The 13,458-nt window shown below is 53.6% G+C and overlaps 2 protein-coding genes across 2 annotated transcripts in view; both read left to right on the top strand.

Annotated features, from left to right (window-relative positions):
* The window catches only part of MYADM (myeloid associated differentiation marker), a 6,967-nt gene extending 1,920 nt beyond the window's left edge, over positions 1 to 5,047 (top strand). The window contains exons 2-3 of the mRNA XM_006907155.3: positions 171 to 236; positions 2,080 to 5,047. Of these exons, the coding sequence (XP_006907217.1) occupies positions 2,082 to 3,053 (972 nt within the window). The 5' untranslated portion in view covers positions 171 to 236; positions 2,080 to 2,081 and the 3' untranslated portion in view covers positions 3,054 to 5,047. The remainder of the gene's footprint in view (positions 1 to 170; positions 237 to 2,079) is intronic.
* A 146-nt stretch (positions 5,048 to 5,193) lies between these two features.
* The window catches only part of PRKCG (protein kinase C gamma), a 17,838-nt gene continuing 9,573 nt past the window's right edge, over positions 5,194 to 13,458 (top strand). The window contains exons 1-7 of the mRNA XM_006907154.3: positions 5,194 to 5,490; positions 7,236 to 7,443; positions 7,791 to 7,822; positions 8,741 to 8,823; positions 12,149 to 12,260; positions 12,400 to 12,531; positions 13,033 to 13,189. Coding sequence (XP_006907216.1) covers positions 7,274 to 7,443; positions 7,791 to 7,822; positions 8,741 to 8,823; positions 12,149 to 12,260; positions 12,400 to 12,531; positions 13,033 to 13,189 — 686 coding nt within the window. The 5' untranslated portion in view covers positions 5,194 to 5,490; positions 7,236 to 7,273. The remainder of the gene's footprint in view (positions 5,491 to 7,235; positions 7,444 to 7,790; positions 7,823 to 8,740; positions 8,824 to 12,148; positions 12,261 to 12,399; positions 12,532 to 13,032; positions 13,190 to 13,458) is intronic.

Below are 13,458 nucleotides of genomic sequence, written 5' to 3'. Positions count from 1 at the left end.
CCCCGGCTGAGAGGCGCGCCCGGGCTGCGGAGTCTCTCAGCGGGGTCCGGGCGAGTCCCTCACCGCGCGCCGGCGAGTAGCCTGGGTCCCGGGAGGGCGGAGCCGAGGCTGAGCTGGACGTGGACGCTGACGTTCTCCCTCCCTCTTGTGCTCTGACTCACCTCTTCCAGGTGTCTGACTTCATCCGCCTCCGCTGCCCGATCTTTCTCCGTTGGAGTCCTCAGCCAAGACCGCTGGTGAGTGGACTGGGGGCCTGGACTACGGGATCCGGGAGAGAAAGTGGCTGGGGCGGGCGTGGCGGAGGGGGGGAGCGGTTAAATATTTTGGGTCTTGGGTCTAAGAGAGGACTGGGCTGGATTCCCGACTCCTAGATCCTGAGAGAAGTATTTAGGAGCTTGGGTTACAAGGAGAGGGCCCCAGACACCTTTGTGCCTGAGAAGTGTGTCCTGGAGCTGGGCTCCTGTGTCTTCGGGGAGCTGCTGTGCAAGGGAGGGCCCCGGGGCGCAAGCAGTTAAAGCCTGTTCTAAAGGCACTTGACACTAGAAGGAGGAAGTTTTATTTCCCTGAGGCTGAAAGAAGCCTTCTGAGCTTCTTAGGGGTGGCAGCTGATACCTGAAACATTTTAGGGCCTGAAGGCAGATCTGGTCCCCAAGAGGCTGGGTACTGGTTTCCTGGGGGTCTTTAGGATGGAAGTAAAAGCTGTAGGTTCTGAAGAATGCAGTTTATTTCTGGCGTGCTCAGGGCCGAGGGCCCAGAGTCCTGAGGTCTGAAGCTGTATGAGCAAAACAGGAGGCCTAGAGATTTCAGTGGAAGGGGCTGGGGCTCTGGACAGCTGAGAATCTGGGAACTGTTTCCCTGGAATTGGGGAACAGGCTGGCTGCGTTCCTGAGGGGTTTGGACTCTGTGGGGGAGGGGACAGGCAGGAGGAAGCATGACTTCCTTTGGGTTGAAGTTCTCCAGATCCAAATTCCCAGGTGGGAGCCAGATCTCCAGCTGGGGGTGTGGGAAGAAGGGTTGCTGCCCAGAGGTCAGCCGGGTCCCAGGGTCCGGTTGGAAGCACTGATCAGTGCTTGCATATGGAGTCTGGACTCTTGAACCTTTGGAGGCTGGAGCTATCTAGGCCCCTTTGTTATGGAAAAAAATCCCCAAAACTCCAAAAATCAGACCAGCGAAAATCCAAGCAGTAACCCAGAGAGAACAAGAATTCAGTTTTATTATGCTGGCAGTCCCAGAAGAGCTAGTGCTCTGAAAATCTGGGCCCTGAGCTTAGGGACAATTTCACTTTTATACCCATGTTGTTACAGTTGGCATGGGTTCATTTACAGATCCCTGAAATTGCTATGGGCTATGGGCAATTACAGATCATAGGATTTTCTATCTAATAAGTACTAAAGTAATATATCTTTCCTAACAAGCAGTAAAGCAATACATCTTTAGGGGAGGATGAGTTCTCAGTTGACCCTGAGATCTCTGGCCTTGCAACAAGCATGTTTACAGAAGCAGAAAAAAGCTGATTAGAAATGTTGGCCAATTAAGAGAGAAATTCCTCTTCACTTTAGGTGGAGGAAGTTGGCTGGGGTGCAGACCTGGGGTACTCAAAAGGAGGAAGTTGAGAGGGAGATGGGGTTGTTAAGAGCTCCTAGAAGACAGGGCCTCTTTCTGACAGTGGGGGAGGCTGGAGAGGGGATGAGTTAGAGCCCAGTCTGGAATGGCAGGGTTGCCGATTCCCTGGGGGAAGGAGGGCAGCCTGGAGTGGGAAGAAAGCTCTGTGATTTTATAAGAGCTGGGTTGGAGAGAGAAAAGGAATGTCCTGACAAGGAGAGAGATAGGGGCCTAGACTCCTGGGTTTTAATGTGGGGGATAGAGGACCCAAGGCCGGAGGGTAGGAGGGACTAGGACCTGGGTGACTGACTCATCTTTATAGGCCTGGGACTGTCCAGTTTGAAAACTGAAAGGCCTGCATCCAGGGATACCCCACAAGCTGGAGTCCAGGTTACTTTGTCCCCTGGGAAGGCAAGGGCTTGGGACCTGGATTCTCATGGTTGGAACTGTCTTAGGACACCTTGTCTCTCCCTGCAGCCATGCCAGTGACGGTGACCCGCACAACCATCACGACCACCACCACGTCGTCATCTTCAGGCCTGGGATCCCCGACCATCCTGGGATCCCCTCGGGCACTGACCCAGCCTTTGGGCCTCCTCCGCCTGCTACAGCTGCTTTCTACCTGCGTGGCCTTCTCGCTGGTAGCCAGCGTGGGCGCATGGGTAGGATTCATGGGTAACTGGTGCATGTTCGCCTGGTGCTTCTGCTTCGCCGTGACCCTCATCATCATCATCGTAGAGTTAGCTGGGCTCCAGCAGCGCTTCCCGCTCTCCTGGCGCAACTTCCCCATCACCTACGCCTGCTACGCCGCCCTCTTCTGCCTCTCGGCCTCTGTCATCTACCCTACAACCTACGTCCAGTTTATGGCTCATGGCCGCTCAAGGGACCACGCCATCGCTGCCATCGCCTTCTCCTGCATCGCGTGTGTGGCTTATGCCACTGAGGTGGCCTGGACCCGGGCCCGGCCCGGTGAGATCACCGGCTACATGGCCACAGTGCCAGGCCTGCTCAAAGTGGTTGAGACCTTCGTGGCCTGCGTCATCTTTGCCTTCATCAGCGACTCCTACCTGTACAAGCACAAGCCAGCTCTGGAGTGGTGTGTGGCTGTCTACGCCATCTGCTTCATCCTGGCAGCCGTGGCCATTTTGCTGAACTTGGGCGACTGCACCAACATGCTTCCCATCCCCTTCCCCAGCTTCCTGTCTGGGCTGGCCCTGCTCTCCGTGCTCTTCTACATCTCCGCCATGATCCTCTGGCCTCTGTACCAGTTCGATGAGAAGCACGGTGGCCAACCCCAGAGGTGGAGGGATGCAAACTGCCGTAGCAGGCACATTGACTCTGTGTGCCCCTGGGACTGCCGCCTGGCTGTGGCCATTTTGACAGCCATCAACCTGCTAGCTTATGTGGCCGACCTGGTGTACTCAGCTCGTCTGGTTTTTGTCAGGGTCTGAGGTGCTGACCAGGAGCTCCTGATTCCTTTTTCTTTCTGGAAGTTTCTTTACTGAGTTCTGATTGCCTTCCTGCCTCCTCTCTCATCTCCGTCCTGTTCTGCTCACTCTTGCCTCTCACGCCTGCTCTCTCTTCTGTTGCTCTGTCTCCTTCTTGTCCTGTTGGTTTGGTTGCCCACATCCTGTTTTGTCTCCATGTTTCCCCCTTTCTCTTTTGATGCTCTTCTTTTCTACTGGGTCTGTTGTCTGGGTCTTTCCTAGCCATCCTGTTTGTTTTCTCATCTGTCTGTTTCCTGATCACCTCTTCCCATTTTCCTTCTTCTGATTTCCTTAGGATCCCTGAGACTTCTCTGCTCTCCCTCCTCAACCACCATCACACCAAAGGTGCTGAGCTCCACACCCCACACCCCTCTATGCAGCTGTTCAGACCCTGGGCCTCCTGACTGGGCCTCATTGCCAAAGCATGCCTGCCCACCCTGGCTGTGCCTTAGTAGGTGTGTGTGTCTGTGTGTGCGGTGGGGAGGGGGGGGGAGGCGGGTAGCTAGGGATTGGACCCCCTTTCTCTCAGTGGAGGGGACTGTACAGTGTACCTCCTCTTGAAGTTAAAAAAAAATTCCCTGGAGATCAGTCATTTCCAGGGGGCACAGACCTCGGGTCTCTAGGCCCCTGCTGGCACTCAGCCTCATCTGAGAGGTTGGCTCCTGAATTTCGGCTTACTAAAAACCCACTGCCTAGAGGCCACTGTAAAGGCAGCAAAGGGTAGTGGATGCCTCCCACCCCAACTCTCTGGGATATCAGAGGAGCTGGCAAAGAACCAGAAGGGGCAGTGATATGGCCCTCTAGCTTCAGGGTTTAAACTAGCAGGTACTGCCTTTGCAGGGAGCAGAAAATGGCTGCTGCTGGCCTTAAAGGGAATGTTAGGTTGGGTTTTTTTTCTTTTTTTCCAGGGCAAACATTATTAGGTGGTCCTATTCTTAAAAGGGAGGTTTCTTTTCAAATTTTTTAAATTTGTGGGTGGATTGGGTAGGTACATAGAGGAATTGCATTGCTTGAGTGTGGGATAACACACATGCATGTTTCTGTGTGCTAGTTGCTTCCTCCTGCTGCTTCCTGCTTCTCTGGGACTCACATGCATAACATGATATATATATAAATGTATAAATATATTATTTTTTTTAATTCCCTGGAGCTTCTGATTCCCATCAGCCCCCGCTGTCAATCATAGACTGAAGCCTTGTCCCTTCTCCACTCCCACACCCATATTTTTTTTTAACCTTATATAAAGATAAAAGGAAGACCTGTGCTTTATTATTGGGGAGGGCTCCAGGAAAGAAGGCAAGGCCCAGATTCCTGGGTCTAGTGGGAGAAGGGGACTGAGGCCAAGCCAAGTTTGACCTCATCAGAAAATACTAGCTGAGTCTGGCTGGATCTTCTAAACAACTCTCAAACCAGGAGAGCTGGTGAAGATGAAATGAACAAGATTTCTCCCTCCTTAGAGTCTCATGAGCATGTCAGAAACATAGTGTCCCAATATGAGTGCAGCATCTTTCCTCCAAAATCAACTCTTCCAGGTTCCGCATCTCAGTAAAAGCCTCTTGGGGCTGAGAGCCCAGGCACTTGTTCTTACCAGCTCCTCTCCTGTCAGTCACTCATCAAACACTGTCTTTTCTTCCTCCTAAAGGCTATATCTGTCCCCTTCTCCAGGTTCCTAACCTAGCTTGGGTTTCACGCTTTCACCTGAGCTGTTGCCCCAGCCTCCTTGGATCACCCTACCTCCAGCCTAGAGGGTGCTTCCAACATCCAGGTCTGATCCTGCCGTCCCCTACTCACATCCTTCCGTATCCCATCCCACCTGGCCTATAGGTAATACCAAAGCCCTTCAGTGGGCATTCAAAGCCTTTACCATCCAACCCTGCCTACATTCCCACTCTCAGTTCTAAGCTCCCTGTCAAATCTGGTCAATAGGGGAGCAAATGAATTGGTAAAGATCAAATGAATTAATTCGTGCAATGAGTGTCTGTCCCACAGAAGGTCATCTTGCCAGTTTCTCCAGCCTGAGAATCATAAATATGTAAATCCCGGGAAATTCCAGGATCATACCACCCATTTTCTGCACCTACACTCAAAAACAGGAAGAAAAATTGCAAAGGGAGGGAGGGGTCCCTCCGGAAGAGGGGGAAGGGCTAATCAGAAGAGGTAAGCACTCTGTTTTGGTGAGGAAGAGACTCCTCTGGATCTCAGCAACTGTGCACCCCAGGATTCTGACCACCAACCCCCGCCTCCGCAAAGGGCGTGTCCTCCTGTCTCTCCCTGCCCCCATCCAGTGCTTGAACCCCTTCTGGAAGGCTCCAGAGAGGACCGCTCTAGAACCCGGGGGTGAAACGCTGGGGACGGGGAAGAGACCCAGGACTGGCGGAGCAGAGCGCGGTGGGATTCTGAGGTCAGTTTTTCCGGGCCACCGCCGCCCCCTATCTGCGCTGGGGCGCGGCGGACGCCTGGAGGTGGCTCGAAGGTCAGAAGGCCCCATGTTTGGGGGTTAGGAGAAGACTCGGATTCTCTCACCTCCCTATCGGCTTACGGAAGCCCAACTCCGACCCCGAAAAGTCCTCAAGAAGGTGTGGCGGGCGTCCCGAGTCCCCTGGCGGCGCCCCGGGGCATGCAGGGACAGGGCGGCCCAGCAGTTCGCACTACAAGTCCCGGCGTGCACTGCGCCCCGCAGCCGGGGGCGGGCCTGGTTGCCTTTGGCAACAGCGGGTCTCCCTGAGCGAGCCTTTGGAAGTGCCCCCGAGCTGGTGGGGGTGGGGTGGGGCGGAACACTACCTGAGACCCGCAGAGGCAGTGGCGGAGCGACGGAGGGGCCACAGGCGGAGACACGCAGGACCGCAGTTCGGAGAGACCCTCAGAGAACTCCGGAGCGAGAGCGGGAAAGGCACTGAATCACAGGGAGACGTGGAGGGAAGGAGAAACGCCCAGAAACAGAGATTCATAGAGCCAGAGACGAATAGAGAGAGGGTGGGAAAACGACAAAAGGGCAGGGGGGAGGGAGAGAGACTCTCAGCAAAGGGGAGAGATTGACAGTCAGTGGATCAGGAGAGGGACAGAGAGTTTAGGAGGAAGGGGCAAGCAGAGAATCAGCGACAGAGACAAAAGCATTTACAAAGACAAGGACACAGGGAGAGACAGCAAGAATTTAGAGAGCCCCCAGAAAAAGAGGGAGACATCAAGATCTAAGGAAGGGTTGTGACACCAAGACCCAGAGAATCAGACACAGATGGGAGAAAACAGAAATTCTCAGAGGCAAGGAAATGAAAACCCACCCACCCAAAGACAAAAACAGAGAAGGCAGAGCGGGCGGGGGGGGGGCTACTTAAGGAATACAGGGAGAGGAACAGCGACCAGGAGAAGAGACTCTCCGAGAGGGAGACATAGTCATAGGAATGCACAGAGGCCCTGAGAGAGACGTCAAGAGGGGTGGCAGCAGAGAAAAGTGAGACACCAAGCCTCCCTGTTCACCACTGGATCCCAGCACTCAATACAAAGTTTGTGGGTTAAAACAGAGAGACACAGTCAGAGACACAGAGACCTAGTGGAGCCACAGTGGGCTACCGGGAGCCACCGAGACACCTGAGTGGGGTTGGAAGGCAAGCCAGGTGACAAATTGGGGTGGGGGACAGCGCGGCTCCGAGGATGCCGCCTCCCTCTAGCCAGCCCCAGGAAGGGATGCGCGCACGTGCAGAGCAAGTTGAAATCTTGTTTTCACTTGGCACATCTAGTATATTCTTTTACAAAAAGTTTGTGTGTGTGTGTGTGTGTGTGTGTGTCGGGGGAGGGGGGTGGTAGGAGGAGGACATTCGTCTCGTGTTCCGGGAGGGGGACGCCTTTAAGCCGAATCCCCGCCCCTCGGTCGTCATGGTAACGCCTCCCCCCAACCCGGGGCTCCCACATTTCAGCAGGTGCTGGAGCCCGAGCTCCCACCACCGCCGCGGTGCCTCCGGCTGCTCGTGCCCCTACCCTGGGCTCTGTGCCCCACTCGCCCGCTCCCCCTGGGCGCGCCCGGGGGCCCTGCCTGCCCCTCACCCTCGCTCCTGGAGGTGCCTCGCCCCTCTCCTCCACTTCTCGGGATCTCCCAGTGGTTCCTCTGCTCTCCGACTCTCCAGCTCCTCGCTCTTCCACCTGTTTCCCCAGAAAGGCAGGATCCTGGTCCCTGCGACGTTTCTGGGGCCATGGCAGGCCTGGGCCCCGGCGGCGGCGATTCAGAGGGGGGCCCCCGGCCCCTATTTTGCAGAAAGGGGGCTCTGAGGCAGAAGGTGGTCCACGAAGTCAAGAGCCACAAGTTCACCGCTCGCTTCTTCAAGCAGCCAACCTTCTGCAGCCACTGCACCGACTTCATCTGGTGAGGGAAGGGGGCTGGGGGCCAGAGGGATGAGGAGACCAGGTTGGAGACCCCTGTCACACCAGATTCCCAAGTAATGAAAAAGAGGGAGCCTTAGTCTCTTAGTCCTAGAGTAGGAGGGGGCTGAGACCTGGACTCCTGGGTCTAGGGGAGGAAGGGCAGGGGGCCCAGACGTATGGGTCTGAGGAAGGATGCGTTGGGGGCCAGAATTTCTGGGTTCTAGAAAGAGGAGGCAGATGGGCTTAGACTCCTGACTCCTGCGGGAGGAGGGTCAGAGGCCTCCAGCGGCTCGCAGATGTGAGGGCTCCAGGTACCCTCTTCTGCACTGACCTCTGGTCCTTCTGCAGGGGGATTGGAAAACAGGGCCTGCAATGTCAAGGTAAGAGCTGGGGACCTGGACTCCTGGGACCCTTAGGAGGGTGGAGGCTGGGGCGCCACAGCTGAGGCTGCTTGACACACGTGTTCTCTGGTCCCCAGAGAGGCGCGGGGGAGCCCGGGGCGGGGGGTGTGGCAGAGACACAGGCTGTGGTGGGGAGGCAGCTCTGGTAGTGGGGCCGCGCGGAGGTGGTGCTGGGGGCCCCTCCCTTGGCCGGCTCCAGGTGGGGACAGATATTTGGAGAATCTGTTGCCATGGGAACAGGGAGATTTGGAAAAGGGGAGCTGAAGGGGGTGCTGAAGATGCAAGTCAGAGCCCCTCCCAGGCTGCCATCACCATGACAACATCGACCATCCTAGGCAGGGGCAGGAGGGGTGGGGTCAGCGATGGGCGGGTGGGGGCCTGGCAGGCCGGCAGAGCGGGGAGAGCGGAAGAGGGGGTTGAGTCCTAAAGCACCAGCTGCCACTGCTGAGAACAGAGTGAGTCAGGAAGGGGGGCGGCTGGCCACGGCGCCCCCAGACTCACTTCTGCCCAAGTTTCTGCTCTCTGTTTTGGCGGAGGATATCCCTCAGTGCTTTCTCTCTTTCCATCTGCCTGCCTCTCTCCTCATATTCTTATCTCTGTCTGCCAACCTGTGTCTGTCAGTAGGATCCTATTTTCTCTCTGTCTCTGTCTTTTTGTCTCTCCCTGTCTCTGTCTCCCTTTGGCTGTGGGTATGCACTGGGTTCTCTGTGCTCTGTGTTTCTCTGTATTCTGTGCATCTCTGTTTCTGTCTTTGGGTCCATCTCTTGAATTTCCATCTCCTGGCTTCTCTGTCTCTCTGCATGAGAAGCCTCTCCCTTGATTTTCTGTCAGTCGCTCTCTCTCCAGTTTTCTTTCTGTTGGGGTCTCTGTCTGTGGCTCTATGATTCTCACCTTCAGTCTGCAGTTTTGTGGTTCATCGGCGATGCCACGAATTTGTGACCTTCGAGTGTCCAGGCGCTGGGAAGGGCCCCCAGACGGACGTGAGTGCCCAGACACCTGGTTTTTCCTCCTCGGGCCACGCCCCCGCCCTCACCCCCTCGGCGTCCGTCCCAATTTCTCCTGCTATTTTTAAGGCTAGGAGGAGAGGGGGGCTGGAGAGATAGGGGGAGCTAGTCTGGCCCAGATTCCCCTGCCCTTGGCCTGGAAAGGGGGAATCAGGGGACTGAAACAGGCTGGGGACACAGGTGGGGACAGAGGAGGCAGGGGCAAAGGGACCAAAGACTGGCACTGGAGGGAGTGGGCTGTGAACAAGTGCTCAAGAGATTTAAAAACAGAACTGAGGGACAGAGGGAGAGAGAGAAATATCGATGCAGGCACTGAGATCCCGAGATAAGAGGATGGGGAATCTCAAAGATACAGAAAAAGATAGAGACCCAGAGAGAGAGAGAGAGAGAGAGAGGAATAGGGATGGGACAGAGACAGCAACAGCAACACAGGAGGAAGGAAAGGGGACCTGGAGAGACTGAGAGACAGATAGACAGAGACAGAGACACTCAGAGAGACAGAGGTGTAGATATCTGGGAGAGACTAGAATAGAAAATGGTGGATATGGAAACAGCAGAGGTGCTGAGAGAGGGAGGACCAGAGAGATCTTGCAATACACATGCACACACACGTGCATATACAGATCCCATGTGCACACATATGTGCATATACAGATCCCCACATGCACACACATGAATGTGCAGATCCCCATGCGCGTACACACACAATTTCTCTCTTCCTATCCCTCCAATCAGGGCTTACAAAAACAGCCCACCCCTGACCCTTCCTTCACTTTCTGTCTGGCTGTGGGGCTCTTTTCTCTGAGCCTCAGTCTCTGCCCCCCCCCACACACACACCTCCCTATAAAGTGTGGCTGATGGTCTGTATTGACCCACACAGCCTTCTGCAGTGATGGAAGTTTTCTGTATCTGCCTGTCCAATACGGAAGCAACCAGCCACACAGCTAGAGAGCACTTGAAAGGGGCTGCTGTGACTGAAGGGCAGAAATCTAAATTCCATTTAATTTGCATTGATTTAAACTTAACAGCCACATGTGGGTTGTGGCTACTGTTTGGGACAGCATAAATCTAGACATCCTAGGCTTGTTTTCATAGTTCAATAAAGTCAGGTGGGTTAAGAGTGTAACCCAGGGTTTGGCACAGGGGTGGAGATGGTTTTATAATTACTAGATAAAGAGAGAGAGGTGGGGGGAGGGGAAGAAAGAGAAAGGGTGAGAGCGAGAGATAACATCACAGAGACTTATGAGTAATTTTGCCAGCTTGTCAGGTGAGGAAAATTGAAGTTCACATAGAAGATGTGACTTTATAGAAAATATTGAGCACCACTGTCTACCAGCACCCATCTATGTTATTGATTGGCCACCTCACCTGCCCAACTCTACTACCAATGCTACTTCTGATTCATCCAGTGTTCTTTTCAGACACCCATCAGATATTGTGAATGCCATATAGAATCGAATCTGCATGACAGCTTATTCAGTTAGGTACTGATTTCGTTCTCATCTGAGCAGAGGCTCCCAAGCCAGAGCACCTGGGCTCAAATCCCAGCTCCTCCACCTATTGGTTCTGTGACCTTCCCCAAGTCAGCTTATCTCTCTGCACCTCTTGAGGTCCTCACCTATAAAATGAGAGGGATAACCATGCCTGCCTTATAGGGTTGTTTTGAGAACCAAAATAATTAAATACTTGGGACTGTATGTGGCACATGGCAAGAGAAGACATATTATTATCATTGTTAAAATGTTTACTATTACCGATGATGAAACAGAGGTTAATTAGTGAAGAGGTGGTCTTTACATCAATCTGGCATCTTTTTTCTTCTTAATGCTTTTGATCTCGTAAGTAATGTGGATCAAGGGCTTAGGAAGGACTAAGGGCTTCACAAACATGATTTGATTTAGTTTTCGCAATCATAATTTGATTTAGCCCTTCCTTTCTAGGGACGGTTCATGGCCCCCATTTTATAGGAAGGAAAATTGGGTCTCTGGAAGGGGTGGCAGGAACCCACACAGCTGTGTAATGGGCAGAGTAAAAATTCAGACTCTGATTGATCTAATTGGAGCTCCAGGACTGTCTCCTTTTAAATCATGACTTTCACCTTGAGAATAAGTGCAACAGCTTCTATCCATGGAGCACTTATGTGCCTGGCACCCTGCTGAGGGCTTTCACACAGTGTCTCATTCCCCGAGGCAGGAGACTTTGAGTCAGTTGAACATGTGGCAACCGCCAACACCCTCCTGCCACTTAAGTATCATTTGAAATAGGGTCTCCACTAAACTGCCAAATATATGAAAGTCCAAGAGTGTCCAGAATTTTCACCCTAGGATAACTTGCAATTCATTCTTCACAAAAGGCAAATATCAAATGATTTCACACTAAGACCTTGCCAGGGAGTGGAAGGAGGATTGCTTTCCTGGTGCCCTAAATTCTTACTTCATTGGACTCTACACAGTTAGCATTGCTTTAAGATACAGATTGTTTATTTCCACTGGGCCGAGGAGGCTCAAAATTGGACATGAACTTGCCCCAAATCACACAGCTGGGAAATAGCCTAGCTTGTATTTAAACCCATGGCTACTGGGGGACTGCAATAAAATCACTAATAATAACTTCAGCAATAAAAGTAACAGCACTGAGCACATTTAACATGCCAGCCCCTGTGGCATGGTTTACACTTAGTCTTTCACTTAGGATGCCTGAGGCCGTATTACTGAGAGGTCAGATTCTCCATCCCACCAGGGGCTCGAAAAAGGCAGATCATCAATGGGAGGACATTGACAGAGGCTGATCTGGGGTCCATAGTGGCCCACAAGTCCTCAAAGCACAGCTTGTGGGAGGTGGGGGTGTAGGGGCTATATGGAACGTTGGAAACCCCACCTTCTTCATGTTCTTCCCAAATGCCACCCTGCTAGTGATGCCTTCCCTGATTGATCACTCTATTTCAAATTTCAGTTCCCGCGCCCCCCCCCCATCCCTGGCAGTCCCCTTCCCCGCTTCATTTTTCTCCAGAGCACCTATTACTATCCATCATACAATATATTTTATTCGTTACGTTTATTTTCTGTCTTCCTCTGCTAGAAAGCAAACTTCACGTGGATAGGAGTTCTTGTCTGTTTTATTCACGGCAGGGGCCTGGCACCCAAACAGTGCGCACCCAAACAGTCTCTGGCACACAGTAGGTGCTCAATAAATACTGCAGAGCCAATGAGTGTGCAGCCGCAGGCAGACTGAGAGAGCAAGGAGGAAGGGTTCAAAGGAGTATCTCCTGCTGCACCTCTGACCGGCCCCTCTCTGCCCCCAGGATCCCAGGAACAAGCACAAGTTCCGCCTGCACAGCTACAGTAGCCCCACCTTCTGCGACCACTGCGGCTCCCTCCTTTACGGGCTGGTACATCAGGGCATGAAATGCTCTTGTGAGTCTGCGCTTGCTGCTTAAGCCAGAACTTGGCGCTTCTGGGGCCCCTTCAAAAGCTCAGTGTCTGGGTCTTGGGGGGATGGAGTCTGGGGCCTGGGGAAGAGCCTGAAGCGAGAACCCCAGTTTTGCCCTTCCAGGCTGCGAGATGAACGTGCATCGGCGCTGCGTGCGCAGCGTGCCCTCTCTGTGCGGCGTGGACCACACAGAGCGTCGCGGGCGCCTGCAGCTGGAAATCCGGGCTCCGACCGCAGATGAGATCCACATCACGGGTGAGATTCCGCCCTGTCACCTACATGTGCGGGGCAGGTGGAATTTATCTGCGCGGCGCCCGACCCCTTCTGGGAAGGCTACGCCCCTCTCGGAGGCCACGCCCACCGGCCCCACCTGCTGAGGCTGACACTGCCCGGCCACGCCCCTTCTAGCTGGCAGCCCCGCCTCCAGCCTAGCCTCGGGTAACTTTCAGGCCCTCTTAATGCTTGCTCTTTAGAGGCGTCAAGGCCCTTGAGAGGGAGGGATGAGAGGGTCGGGCTTACCGATGCTGATACGGCCAGGTCCTGACTCCTGGGTAGTAAAGGAGGAAGGGGCTGATTTTGGGGTCCTTGGCTGGGAAAAGGGCTTTGTGTTCTGTCTTCCAGGTAGTGGACAGGTAAGACATCAAAGACACCTGGTCATGAGACAGACGGCTGAGAGCTCGGAATCCTTGGTGTGGAAGGGCTAGAAGCGCCTCCTGGATCTCTAACCGATCTACTGTCCTTCACCTTCCTCCACAGTTGGTGAGGCCCGGAATCTCATCCCAATGGATCCCAATGGTCTGTCTGACCCCTATGTGAAACTGAAGCTCATCCCAGACCCTCGGAATTTGACAAAACAGAAGACCCGGACCGTGAAAGCCACGCTGAACCCTGTGTGGAACGAGACCTTTGTGTTGTGAGCCTCGGGTACAGGGGAGGCTGTGATAGCTGACAAGATGATCTGAGGGTCCTGGTGGCCCCTAGAGAGCAGCTGGTGTGAGGCATGAGGATAGAGGAACCCAAAAGGGGGGCAGAAAAAGGTGGTGGGAGAAGGGAATCGAGTGACTGGGGGAGAGGAATAGAGATCTGAAAGCTTAGAGACAGATAGACATCTGTGTATTATTTATTTATTTATTTATCTATCTATCTATTTATTTATTTTCAGACATCTGTGTATTTAATATC

Source organism: Pteropus alecto, unplaced genomic scaffold, assembly GCF_000325575.1.
Source record: "Pteropus alecto unplaced genomic scaffold, ASM32557v1 scaffold432, whole genome shotgun sequence".
Lineage (NCBI taxonomy): Eukaryota > Metazoa > Chordata > Mammalia > Chiroptera > Pteropodidae > Pteropus > Pteropus alecto.
This window is presented reverse-complemented; position numbering and strand designations above follow the sequence as displayed.